At 40.1% G+C, this 13,752-nt stretch overlaps 1 protein-coding gene across 4 annotated transcripts in view; it reads left to right on the top strand.

Annotated features, from left to right (window-relative positions):
• DCP1B (decapping mRNA 1B) overlaps nucleotides 1–13,752 on the top strand; it is a 54,462-nt gene that overhangs the window by 34,135 nt on the left and 6,575 nt on the right. For 3 of the 4 annotated variants that reach the window (XM_032687983.1, XM_032687985.1, XM_032687984.1), the window contains exons 8-9: nucleotides 5,769–6,017; nucleotides 7,814–8,771. In XM_032687983.1, coding sequence (XP_032543874.1) covers nucleotides 5,769–6,017; nucleotides 7,814–7,894 — 330 coding nt within the window. In that variant the 3' untranslated portion in view covers nucleotides 7,895–8,771. Of the gene's footprint in view, nucleotides 1–5,768; nucleotides 6,018–7,813; nucleotides 8,772–13,752 lie in introns of those variants that run through there. The other variant, XR_004357100.1, reaches the window with a different exon arrangement.

The following is a 13,752-nucleotide window of genomic DNA, read 5'->3' as shown; positions in this document are numbered from 1 at the left end:
ACATGCAATTGCAAAATGTCCCATCCTGGACAGCTACCATCTTTAACAACTTCATTTTCTAAAGGATCTTCTACACTAGAATGTCTTTACATGTCCTGTTTAGGGATGCATCTAAGCTCTTTTCAGCTTCCTTTATTGTGGACAGACCTTCCACTAGGCTTGTGTTGCACTGGAGTATGACTTGTATTTGAGTCTGGAAGTTACTTATCCAATTGAAAAAGCATTCCCCTTTTCAGTGTAAAGTTCAGAAGCTGCTTTTCTATTGCAACTATTCCATTGTTCTGTTTTATTCTATTTTTCTATTTCTATCAAAGCCTGAATGAAAGACTACAGAATACTTCAATGTGCTCCAAGAATCCTCCCTATGCTAGAAAGTTGTTCTATATGTGAAGAGGCTGAAACAGTCATTTAACAATATAAGGGCCACATCTGTCACTAAGTCTGTGACAGGTCAAGTTTTCTAATTCCATGAGAGAGGTCAGAGGAAGATGAACTTGATATAGCAAATAGCCATCATTATTTTTGTTCTCTTAATTAATGCAGCATGATTTTGAATCTCTGTGTGAAAGAGTTTTTTGGGGATTAGTCATTAAAATTATTCAGAATCGGTTGCTTACAGATGGTAACTGACTTTCCAGTGGAGAGCTAAAGAATAAAAAGAGAATCCAGAGTCACAAAAATTCACTTGTTTTCACTGGGAATGGAACTTGCCTGCTTTGAATGTAAGAAGTTGTCTGATTCACTGGTACATGTACTGACAGCATAAGGACCTCAGATATTCCTGCTTTGAAGGTAAAAGTGAAATGAGGCAAGTGCCAGTCATTATGCACAAATAAGAAAAAAGGAAATATGCTGATATATTTTTTTCAAATTAAAAATCCCTACAGATGCTGCTATGGCTAATGACTTTGTGTATATATGAAAAAGAAAACGATGCCAGCATTAGTTGCAATATTGAAAGGCAATTACTGAGGTCTGACATAACGCAATTACAACAATTTTACTGCTTGAGTTTGGATAGAACACTAGCTTGTGAGAAAAGAAAAGTCTTCTCTGAACCAAGTCTCATTCACTGTGATTATTGCTGCAAGTTTGCCTTAAAAAAAAAGGGAAGCAACTGAGACTCTCAGTCTCCTTTTCCATGGCTGTGAGCAGACCAAGGAGATTGAGACTGTCTAGGAGTGGCTTCACAGGCTGACACAGCCACAGCTGCTGTCGAAACACTATTAGATGCAGCTCTTCCTACACATTTAGTATTGCTTTTGAGATTTAATGCATAGACTAAAATGATAATGAAAGCATGACTAATTGTTGTTTAGGACACCTAAAGCTCTGCAGTCTGGAAGGAATGGCCTCTTTCACATGCAGCAGATTGCCAAAAAAGCAAAGGCAGGGAGGCTAAAAATGAAGGAGCGAGCCTGTGTTCCTCTGGAAGCCATGAATTAGCCACATGAAATATGCCTCCTTTTGAAAAAAAAAACCCTGCAAGATAGAAAACAACTTTTAAAACCAACGTTAATCTTTATAATATTATCCTTGCAGTAGACCAGAGGCTTTAAGTGCTGCCATGCCTGCAGAGTAGACATTGGAGCGAAATTGAATTGGCACAAATACATCTGCACATGCTCATGCAAAATTGATCAAAGCAGATTCTGACAACAAACGCTGCAAAAGGTTTGTTCTCTGTAATTATTTGTCTTTTGGTATTGCCTCTTCTGCTACACTTCAGCATACAGAAAGAGCAAATTCGAAAAAGTCTGACAGGAATAGAGAGGTATCTGGACAGCGTCTGTTGTTGGAAAAATCATATTAAAGGAACACCCTAAATCCATCAGCAGCACTAAGAAAATGAAAGCAATAGTCTTTTCCACAATTGACACATTACAAGTCCAAGTTTAAATTGGCTTCTGCTGCATCTCCATATGGTATAAGAACTGTGATCTCCCACATGGAAAGGAAGAGGCCAGTTACCAAAAAAAATAAGGGGGGGGGGGGGGAAGAAAAGAAGAAAAAAGCAAAATCCAAAGAATAATACTTGGAAGCATTCAGTCTGGTCTGGAGCCAGCCCTATTCTGTGAAGTATTCCTTATGCAGACAGTGAGTAACGTGTGCTTAAGACACAATAAAAAAGCATTAATCTGCAGTGGGCTTTTAAGGATATGTTTAGTGTTAGGCATGTGTTATCCTGATTATAGATACATGCGTGCTTAAGTGTTTATGTTAATCAGAATTATGGTTTTAAAAGTGCTTACAAGAACCCAGACGTAAATTTATCTTTTCTACAGAAGGCCACTTCTCCTGCAGCTCATTTTTCTCATTTCCTGGAGCATTTTTCTGTCAAGAGTGTATTTTGTACATGGCATTACATCGTCTGAGTATGTGCATGGTATCTTGAATCCTTGATGTGACCATCACACCATTGTCTCTCCTTTGTCCTGACTGCAGTTCCAGCAGGAGATTGTAAATGCACAGGAGGAATGCAAATATGTGCATTAAACTTGTTTCAAAAATTAATTTAAGATTCTGTAGCTAAACATCAATTAAATATTCTAAATTGAACTTGAAAGACAAAACCATGTTAGCATTGTAACCAGCTTTATTTTAATTAACTGCATTTAAAGTTCTTGAGCCATTCTTAGATTAGATGTTCTCAGTTTTAAGTAATGCCACCAAAAAACTGTTTGAGGCTCACAGCACCCACTGGGTGTTGATGTTCTGATGTTCCAGAGGAGCACTTGGTGCACGTGGGATTCTGCTCACGCAGGAGCAACAGAGGTATCAGTTTGCATTACAGGAGATCTGGTGCATTCCTTAGCTCATGGTGTTATGTGAATTTGCCAGCTACCATGTCATCTGTCTGCCAGCAGCCACGCAGAATATCAGACTGATATCTTAGGGAGCACTTGGGCTTCAGAGGAGGAATTCTATATACTGCAACAATTGTTTTGCACCTTGCTCATTGTTCTTATTTCATTGTTGCACAGCTGATGGTAGACTCCTACTCTTAGTGACTCAGAGATTTAGGTGTTGACCTGATAAAGCTGGAGATAATTTAGTAGAGGCCGGGTGAGCAAGCAATTCAAGTTAGATTCTGTGGGAAAGAAGTTGATCAACAGAATTTTGGAAGGGCTGTTATGACTTGTGACTCAAAGCTGTAAGATCGGTCCAAAGGCTGTTAATGTCCCTACAGAGCATTTTCAGTGCTTTCTGCAAAAGTATGGTGTTATAGGAATTGCAATTAATGTCAAGATCAGCATCCCATTTTTTGGTGGGTGTCATTTGTCCCAGTGACTCAAGGTGATCTGAACTGAATATGAAATGAAAATTTTCCTTTATATTAAAAAACAAAAACCAAAAAAACAACCCATGTGGTTTATGTAAAAGTTTGTTATATGAGAGAAGTTTTGAGCATGAACACTTAGCAAAAAATACATTTTAATATTGTGTAGAGACACAAATGCTGTGCACTGAAAAAGAGTTGCATGTTTTCTGTTCTTCTGACCCAAGTGTTTGAAGTTCTGCACTGACCTGTAGATGTTGGCTGTGTCACCAGTAGATGGCAATATTGCTCATTCCATATAGTTTCCATATGCTTGGCAAGTCCTACCAAAAGCACTTCTACACTGAGAAGACATAATTCTTCACATGTCTTTTAAACCACAGCGTGTGTACATGTTTGACAGGAGACATTGCATGTTACTAAGAGGGCAGTTTGTCTCAGGTTTGGTTTATTTGCCTTGGACTCTAGAGAAAAATGTCTTTTGATTTCGAGGGATGTGTTATCTAGGTCTGACACAGTCTGTGGTAGATTCAGCCATGTCAGTGGGACAGATTATCTCCTCCAGCTGCTCCCAACCTTCCCTTTGCGGGAGGTTTCTGCCCTTGCAGAGCAGTTTGTATATCCATTCTTTAAATCACATTAGGGAGAGTCATCTTGTTTAAGCAAACCCTGCCAATTTTGCTGGAGGTAAATTAAAGAGAAGTTACTTCAGCAGCATGGATGAGTAGAGCAGAAATTATGATAAGTGTCTGGGGACAGTCAGTCTTCCAGAGGCAGGAGGAGAATCCTCTCACTTACAGGAGAACATCTGTGCCCACTCCGAAGGTCTCGCTCCACAGGGGGATGTCACTTTGGACTCACACTGGTTTTCTTGTAAATTCAGTGTTGATTTTCAAGCAGAGGTGAGCAAACATAAGCACTACCTGACTGTTTGGAGCAAACCTACAGCAAGTTAGTGAAACCTCTGCTCATTCAGGAGCTTGTAACACAAGGTCTGATGATCACTGTTACGATTACATGACATGGGGTTGGAAAAAAGCTGCAGGTCAAGAGTTTTGAAGTAGTGCTCTCTATTTGAGAAACAGAAACAATATTTACCTAACTGGGTAAATATTGAAAAAGTAGGGGAGGTTTTTGCATTAGGTGCATGTTGCATGCTCTCTAGTATCCATGAGCCTTTCCTAACCCCTAGTCTTTCTGCTTCCTTAAATTTTCTGTAAAACAACATGAGAACTGTCCTCCTCATTTCTTTCTGTTTCTTTTTGTGTTTTGGTCTCACTAACGTTGTTCAAGAATGTCTTGGGTAGAATGATCATAATTAGGAGTAAGACAAGCTACAAAATAGGAATGTTCTTTAATATTAAGTTATGTGGGTTTTGCATACCTAGGGGAGCAGCCTCAGTTTTATTGTCTTAATTTTAATTTTTCTTCAAAACTGAAATGTAACCCAGGACACAGACTGAAGTGATTCAGTAGCTTTTCACCTTTATATAGTAGCAATAAATCATGTTCCAGTTCAAAAGGAAGGAGCTTCGGTGAGCTCATATCAATTAGTTTGTATTTTCTGTTCTTTGAGCAGAAGGTTGGATACATGAATAGCAAGAAGATGGCTGTTTAGGATTAAGATTTATTAGTAGAATTACCTGGAGAGAGGCCTAATATCTGCAAACCGAGTGAATTAACTTTCTGTTATGTTGTATGTTACATCTGGTAGTATTTGCTAATCCCACATGTTTTACAGCTCCAAGATGCATTGCAAATTTTGAAATTAAAAATTATTTGACACCCATCTTTGCAGGTTGCCATAGTTAGGATACTGAGTGAACTTGCAGAACTGCTGCAGCATCAAGGCTTTCATTCTCTTTGAGGGTCATTTTGGTTTTGGCAACTCTGTGTTGGTTAGGAGTTCTGTTTCTGACAGTGCCGCCATATCACTGTGACTCAGATAAATCACTTAATCTCTGGATTTTTTCCATTCTCCTTAAGAAAATGAGAAGATAAAATATATGCATATATATATATATATATTATGTAAAGTAATGTGAAAATTTTAATTGGAAAATACTTTCTAGTGTAAGGTACAAAGATCAGTCTTTAGTAGTAATAGTTGCATGTAGGTATATTATCAAAGATTAAACTTACTGACTTACTGTCCCTGTGTAGAAGACTTTACAACTGCATTCTCTAAGTACTGATATTTAACAGTGGTCTGATTTCTGTGATAAAATGCTCTTGTCCTAAGATCATGTGCCTATCAGATAGATTTAATCACACTTGAATCCATTGCTGCAATCTCAAGTTGGATGGAAGACCTTTTAATCTGGAAATAGACCATATATAGGTGGTCCTGAGCCGGAGTTTTCTGTCAGTGTATCGATCTCCAGCAGTCTCTGCGCCTGTTGCCAACTTCTTTGCAGTTTTCATCGTCTCCATTCCCATAGAATTAAGTGGATAGGTTTAATTGATGACTTTATTTTTGTATGGACAGGTAATCTCACCTCAACGCATTCCTGCCACTGTGACTCCTACCCTGTTGATGTCCCCGATGGTGTTCACTCAGTCCACACCTGCTCCACCAAAAGCCAGTGACAGTGGGAGGTTGGCAGGGGCCAGCCAAGACCCTGCTGCCAGCTCAGCCAACCTTCTCCTGCCTCTGCAAACCCCAGAGCCAGCTGTGGCCAACAGCACCTCCATGACGAAGATGCAGCTGCAGGAAACACTTCTACACCTGATCCAGGTAAAGCACCAGGGATTCTCCCACTTTGCATCAAATCCTGATGCCCATTTTGGTATAAGCACCCTCTAATCAGTTGTGTCTGTCTAGAGGCTGAATGAATAATTAAAATATATGTTGGAAGTCGTGCTCCCTGTGGCTGCCTAGTAACAAGGCACCATGGCATAGGCTGGGGATGTGAGAGCTTCTGCTTGCACACTGGTGGTTCAACTGCATTTTGATTAATGTGTCTGATTTTGGGTTCAGGAAAGATAATAATTTTGATGGAAAAGAAAAAAATGAATGAAAGCTTTGTAAGGTCAGCCTATGAGCCAGAGAGACATCTATTATATTTTTAGCTAAGGATAAATAATGGGTGATTATCCCAGCTGCCAAAAATTTCAGAGATGCATATAAGCAGTAAGAGGAATTCAGAAGGCAAATTAAAATTGCAGGATGAGTGTGAGCACCTTTAAACTATGGGTTAGATAACATGCATATATACTAGTTCAGCTTAGCATTTGAACTGGAGGATGACACTGAATAATATTAATTCCTTTTGCTGCAGTTTCTCAGGTTTAATTGTGACAAAGCATTAACAACATTATGAGATGCTTGCTTACTGCTCTGGGATGATGCATAATTATGAATATTTTTTTCCTTAACTTGCCATGTGATGAATATCTGAGGAGTAGAAGTTGAGGAGACATTACATAACGAAAGACCTGCCTACAAAACACAAGACACAGAGACACAGGTTTAAGGGTCCACTTTGTAGGCCAAAACTATGTGCCTGTATGGCTTTGGAATAAAATGAAAAGTTGTTAATGGAATGTTGAAGTTACTTAAAATGCTATTTATGTTATAAATCCAGAAAGAAAATAGTATCTTTAACAAATTAGTGGCTTTTCTCATTTTTCCCTGTATTTTTATTTTGGGATTAAAAACAAAATCTCATTATCCTGCCTTTACATACTTTGAGTATCTGGATAGCATATATAAAATTAAAAAGGAAACTAGTCAAGGAAAATTGGGGTTTGCCCTCTGTACTTGTAAAATATATATTTAACCCTGCTTTTCTTGGTGGTAGTTAGGATTAACTGAGTTACCTGGAAATTATTTACTGCCAATTTGGTAGCTGTCATTTTCCATTATATAAAACAACAGTCTTGGATGCTCCTGATTTTCCACAAATATCATCTTGATTGTAATTATCCTCATATGTTTATGTGAGCTACTTATAATATTCTTTCTTAATGTGGGCTGACTCATTCTTGCAAATTGTTCTTCAGAAGGAAAAAGTTAAGCAGCAGAGCAAAAGGAGCAGCATCTGTTAGGAGTGTTAAGCCTAAAAGAGCTAAACAAGATGCAAGGATTTGCCCAGGTAGGATTTAGTATAGGATCAAGACCCAGGGTGTTTCACTGTTCCTTTAGACGTGCTTGGAATTATGACTGACCTGACGGAGGACACAGTTTAAGGAAATCCCCAGGTCAGTGGTGGTAAAGAGAAGGAATTACAGGGTTGTACTGTCACTGGGTTATCATGTAAGAATAAATCCATGATGAGTCTGGAAAACCTGCTCTCTGTGTCCTCATTGCTACTTGCTGAGATACAGTCACGTCCAGTTCTTGTAAGGCTGCTGGCAAGGCTGGGAAATAATATGTATTTTTACATAAAGGAAATAGCCTTCCTGTTGCTGGCTTTTTAAAACAGAGTAAGGCTGGAAAGTATCTGGTCCATAAAATGGAATAAATGACCTTCTAATCTCTTTACTCCAAGTTCCTATCCTGCTAACAACTACCTGTTTTGTTTTTTTCAGAATGATGACAACTTCTTAAATATTATTTATGAAGCATATCTCTTCAGTGTGAGAAAGGCGGCGATGAAGAAGTCAATGTGAAAGATGATTTTTTATTTTTTTTTTAATTCAATTTCCATTGCTTCCTGAACTCCAGGAAAAAAAGATTTCGAAATTTTTCAAGTATGTTTATGTTTGAAGAAATGAATGGTCTTGGACATGTTGCATGCACATGGATTTTGCTTGTTGGCAAAGACATGCTGTACTGAGGAAAAAAAAGAGTGGAAATGGATTGTGCCTTTAGCGAGGGGAGCGTTGCGATACTGAAGACTTAATCACAAAATATCTTAAATTATTTTTCTTATCTTGGTCCACGCTTAGGATTGGTTTCCCTGCATAAGGACTCAGTTCTCGGGATCCGGTTTCCCTTTTTTTTACTTGCAGTGTGGTCATTCATTGACTGGGTGTTTGCCCTGGGTTTTCTCTGTGCAGGTGTCCCGGTGAACGTGCCCATCCCTGACCACATGGTGGCAATGTTGGACTATTTTTAGGAACGGGTGAAAATCCGGGTGAAATCATGGAACGGAAAAGTCTCGGGAAGATTGATCATCGTTCTTAGTTGTCTGCAAAGCAATTTAGATGAAGTGTCATGACTTCCCCCAAAATTTTTGTAGAAAAATCTTTTTCTATTTTGACAAGAATATTTTTAGCTAGATGTAGAAGTGGGATTCTGCAGGTGTTCTGAGGAATTGCGGGGGGGGGGTTTGTGAATGTACTTGCTATCACATAGCTCTGGGGTTGCACTGGACTCATGTTTCTATTATTCCAGGCCCAATCTGCATTATTATAAGCAATGTGAAAATTTGTTAAGGGGAAGGCTACCTGGTGTAAAAATCCTATTAATTTTTTTTTAGTGTGTTCCTGGAGCACAGTGATTTCATTGATCCATTTCTTAAGAAAATAAAAAGGATAATCCCTACTGTGTGTTGATTTCATTTTACTGTACCATGGACTATGTATTTAGGATTGTTGGGTCTCTTGTTTGTATGACTTTAAAAGGTTTTTATGCTTGTCGGAAGACACATGAGATCTTAAATCAATTAGAATAAATGACTGAAATAATTTTTCACTAGCATCTGCTGCTGAAGTGCCAGTTTACTACACTTTAGGAGCACACAGTTGTTGCTGAGGAGGCATTTCTTTTGTGGGCGCAGAGAACTGCAAGCCATGAGTGATTCTACAATCTTCTTTACTGTGGGCATTGATGTAGGCACAACTCATTAGCCTCATCTGTGAAAGTTCTTCATGTAAATTTGGCTACAGGTTTCAATTAGTGCAGTTGTAATGATTCAAACAGTTGCTCCTGCCCCCATACCCATGCAAGGATGGGGGGAATTCACTCTCTTTCTTTGGGAAAGGCTCTAAATCAATAGTAAAAATAAAGTCAAGAGCTACTTTCTTTATTCACATAAGCCAATAACCCCAAGAGATTTGTGCCCACAAAGCTGCCAGACTTTCCCTTCACTAAGTAGCTGGCAGACAGCAAGTCCTACTCTAGTTCCATTTTGTTACCAAATTGCTTACAATTCTTGCAGATTCAGTGAAATGAGCGTGTTGAGCAGATACCAGGAAAAGCAGACTTCAAAGATAGCAAGGCCTTATTCTAATCCTGCAGCCTTCGTAATTTATGTGGCCATTATAATTTGTGGGATTCTACTGAGTTAATTGGTATTATTTCTGAATGAACTGGTGTGGAAGAAATTGCAGTTTACACAAAAGGGTTTGAAACTAAATACATGGCTAATTGGTGTCTGTGATGTTGGATTATCTGAGAGTGCAATTTAAAGATGATGGGGACACATAGTTAATACCTCATTTGACATATAGAACTTCTTTAATTGGTGGCTAAAAATAATCCTTAAGCATTTCAAGCTGTGTTTGTGATAGGTTTTCTACTCATGGGGGAAACATTTTTATTTACAAAAAGGCAAGTAGAAATTCAGGGTTTCTTTTCACTGCCCTCTCTTCTGGTTAAATCTACACCAAGTAACACTGGCAGAGTTGGTTTTCTCTCACTATATTATGCTGCAAGGGATTTCTGGGATCGTTCATGAGTGTGGAAAATAGTTGCTAAAGAAGGGAGGTGCTGTTTTAGCTCACTATCATGCTTATCTAGAACAACAGCGATAAGAGAATAGAACAAACTCAGAAACTCTGAATGTTATGACAAGGAACAGAAGAGGAGGAGTAGTGAGAGAATTCTGTTGAGAAATAAAGACAAACTTCATGTTTAGGTTTCCATCTCAGATGGCAGGATCTGCTTCTTCGGGTCCATTTGGGAATTGAAGACTGAGCGTGGAGTATAAAACTGAGCTGCGCCCCTTTCTCTCTTCTTTCTACTACAAACTGAAGTATCTGTCTCAGAAAAAGGCATTTTCCAGAAATATAGTCGGAGCCTTCCAGTACTGTGGAAACCTGGAGGATTCTCACTTAATACTGAAAACTTAATCTCTACCTTTTGGTATTGTGAATTTTTAGCAGGTTTGTACCAGCTGGTGCTATCTCTGTGCAGCACCAAAAAGGTTATTTGGGGTTTGATAGATCACCTCTGAATACAGTGGTTGTGAACACTCAGGTTCCCCTATTTTATTTTATTGTTTGAAGACATGGTTGGAGCTCTTAAGATACCGAGGCCTTTTGAGAAGAAAAGGGTGCAGCAGTTGGGATTGCCTTACTTTGGGCCTGGTTTTTTACCTGCATAAGGAAAAAAGGTAGCAAGCAGAAAATTGGAAAGTGTGTAAGGATCACATTAACTGCTTTAAATGATTCCACAGAATGTATATGTAATATTTTTAATGTCTGTGTATTTCTTAATATAGTGCTTGCTTTGGGTTGGTTGGTTTGGTTAGTTTTTTATTTATTTCCAGTAGAATTGAATAACTTGGAAATTGTGGCTTAGCAGGAATTCCAGGAGTTGCAGCAGTGCTTTTATGCATTAATCCCAGATTCAGCCTTGAATTGATATTACTTTTCAGTGTAGTTCCACTTAACCACTGTCCACTTGCTCAGAAAATTCCACACCTTTAAAACAAGAGTGAGAAATCAAGGAGCAGAAAGTCAGTGAAAATACTGAAGCATAATTTCTGTCAGTGTTTATCATGGAAATCCATAGTATTCATTGAAGGAATCCAAGTATTTTCTCACAGAAAATTCAAATCCTCAATATGACTTTTATTCAGTAGCTCTCTGTTGCTCCTCTGTTGACTCCTTCTTGTGGCTGCAGTGGTTCAGAGGCTGTAAAGAGGTTCTTTTTGAGCATTACTTCGAAGGCAAGATTAAGGCACAAAACTCCAAATGTTAGGTCTCAAACAGACAATTAACTTTATTTGTAATAATAAGTAACGGTAAAAGCGAGGAAGGGGGAGAAGAAAAGGGAGAGATAAGGAAAATGAAAGGCTAGAAACCACCACCAGTGAGAGAACCGGGTGTAGTCAGCTCCAGGCAGTCAGGGAAGGACGGCTGGAGAGAAGCACGTGGTGAGCAGACTGAATCCAAGACAAGCAGGAGACGCAGGCAGGTGGGACACGAGCAGGATGGAGGCAGGCAGGACGGAGCGAGGAGTGGGGCCAGCAGCCAGCACGGAACCCTGGGCAACATCGGCTGGACTGGACCAGTCAACAACGCTGGGCACTGCCGTAAATACCCCCCGGTGGGCGCTCAGCGGCCACCTTGGCTCCGGGCGGACCTTTTCACGATGTCGATCGGTGAAGCTGCTGGTATCCGGGCAGGCTGGCTCTGCCAAGGCGGGAAAATGTAGCAGCTTTCTGCTGTAGACTCTCCAGGGGGCCAGCGAGCAGCCCAAAATGCCCCCCCAGGTCGATGAAGACATCGGTGTGCGCCATTATGTTCAGTCGCTGGGCTCCGGGGCGGGGGGCTCCTGGTAGCCTCCAAAACTTACCCTTGGCGCGTCCCTCAGCTGATGGAAGTGGCTTCGTTAGTGTGAAGTGTTTAAATGCCTTAAATGCCGCCTGTGCAACTTTAAACGGCTTCGAAGAAGCCTTGCCCAAGGCGTTTAATTGCCCCATTAACACCTCTGGCGCCTGGGCAGAGCGGCCAGTTATCAATTGTTCATTACACCGGTCAATGTAAAAACAAAGAAGCGAGTCAGAGATGGAACAATCTCTTACAAATGGGAGTAATTAAAATGGTACGGCAAAATAAAATTTTCCAGGAGCAGGATGCAGCTGAACAGGCAGGATGCTTCATCTCCTCTGACAGCCTATTTAGAACGTGTTGAGCTCTGAATTTCAGTCATACAAATGGAGGGTACTGGAGATATCTTAGTCCCTTTAGGACACATTAAAATCATGGTTCAATATATTAGCAAACTTGGAGATCTTTGCTGAGGAAAAGGCAAAATTAAAAGATATTTTTCAGTAAGTACAAAAAAAATCGGGGGACGGGGGAAAACCCGGACTGGATTTTTCCAAATTCTGGAATGGGGAAAACCCAGACTGGATTTTTCCAGAGTACAGAATGGGGAAAAAAACTGGACTGGATTTTTCCAAAGTAAGGAAGGAGGGGGGAGGGGGGAAACCCGGACTGGCTTTCAAAAAAAAAAAAAAGAAAAAAAAAGAAGAGTTGGACTTGATGATCTCAGAGATCCTTTCCAACTTGGCTGATTCTATGATTCTATGAAAATGTTATGAGAAGGCAGCTTTACTCAGGGAGATCCATGACACCTCGAAACAGGCAAAATTTTAGGCCTGCAGATGAATAATGTACTAAAAAATTAATCCTCAGTCAACTTCTAGTAAACTTTACTGCTAATTCCGATGACTTTTAAGAGACTCTTCCAAGTCCTTGCCTTTTCCAAAGTGCTGTGAATTTCTCTAACAAGCGTCTTCTGGCCTTTAGATATAAATCTGTGCACAGCTGACTTGGAAATATAGGAGGAGGGAGCTTGGCATATATACAAGCAGCAAGTGGAAAATGGGGTTCTGCAAGACACTGAAGAAGCAAAGGTTGTAGCCCATCCCAGCCACCCACTCCTGTCTGCTCATCCCTGCTCCCTCACTAGTCTTTCCTGCCTTTTGCACTAATTTTTCTCCCTTTTTATTTTAAGATGGCTACATGTTGCAGCAGAATTAGTCCAGGCTAAGACTTCTGCCGTGCCAAGGTTGGTTTTAATGTCTGTGAGCTCAGTGGGCAGCAGCCCAGGAGCCTGGATCAGTGTGTGGCTGGGATGTGCAGGAGTTAAGTAGGGGGCATGTGGGGAAAGTGAGGCAGGAGATGTGAGCTGTGCTACTTCGTTAAACTGATTGAAGCTTTTGTGAAATTGGGGTGCAAAGGCCTTTGCCTCTTCGCTGACTTGGATGGTGGCACCATGACCAAAATGTGACTTTGTTGTGTCCCCTACCTTGGCTGTCCGTGGAAATCCTTGGGAATGTTCGCAGATACCCTCACACAGGGTAACTACAGATCATGAGCCTGATCTCACCGCAGACCAAGCAGAAAGACAGGGTCCTTTTGAGGGCAAGTCTCAGTACAAACCTAATTTGCTTGGGAGATTAAAGTGTCTGGGCTAAAGTTAGCCTTCCCCACCACCACCATCTTGTACTGACCACTACTGGCATAACAGCCAGACCCTACCTTTCATTGGAATACAGCAGATGTTGGGATGAATATTCCTTTTATTTTTTTTTTATTTATTTAATGGGGGTTGTACCATCAAACCAGGACAGACTGTTCAGATATAAATCTACCCAGCATGGAAGTGAATGTGAAATGCAGGAACCGTAATTCTTTTGTATGGGTAGCTGAAAAAATCTACTGAAACAAGCAGGAAATAAGCTCTGGAAAAATAAAGGAGAGAGGGGGGAAAAAAGAGATTTTTAGGTCATTTTAAACAATAGCTTTTGGAGAAAGCGTGTTCAATATAGGAATGCCTTTACGTTATA

Source organism: Chiroxiphia lanceolata, chromosome 5 (genome assembly GCF_009829145.1).
Source record: "Chiroxiphia lanceolata isolate bChiLan1 chromosome 5, bChiLan1.pri, whole genome shotgun sequence".
Lineage (NCBI taxonomy): Eukaryota > Metazoa > Chordata > Aves > Passeriformes > Pipridae > Chiroxiphia > Chiroxiphia lanceolata.
The sequence above is the reverse complement of the archived record's forward strand: the minus strand, read 5'-3'. Positions and strand labels throughout refer to the sequence as shown.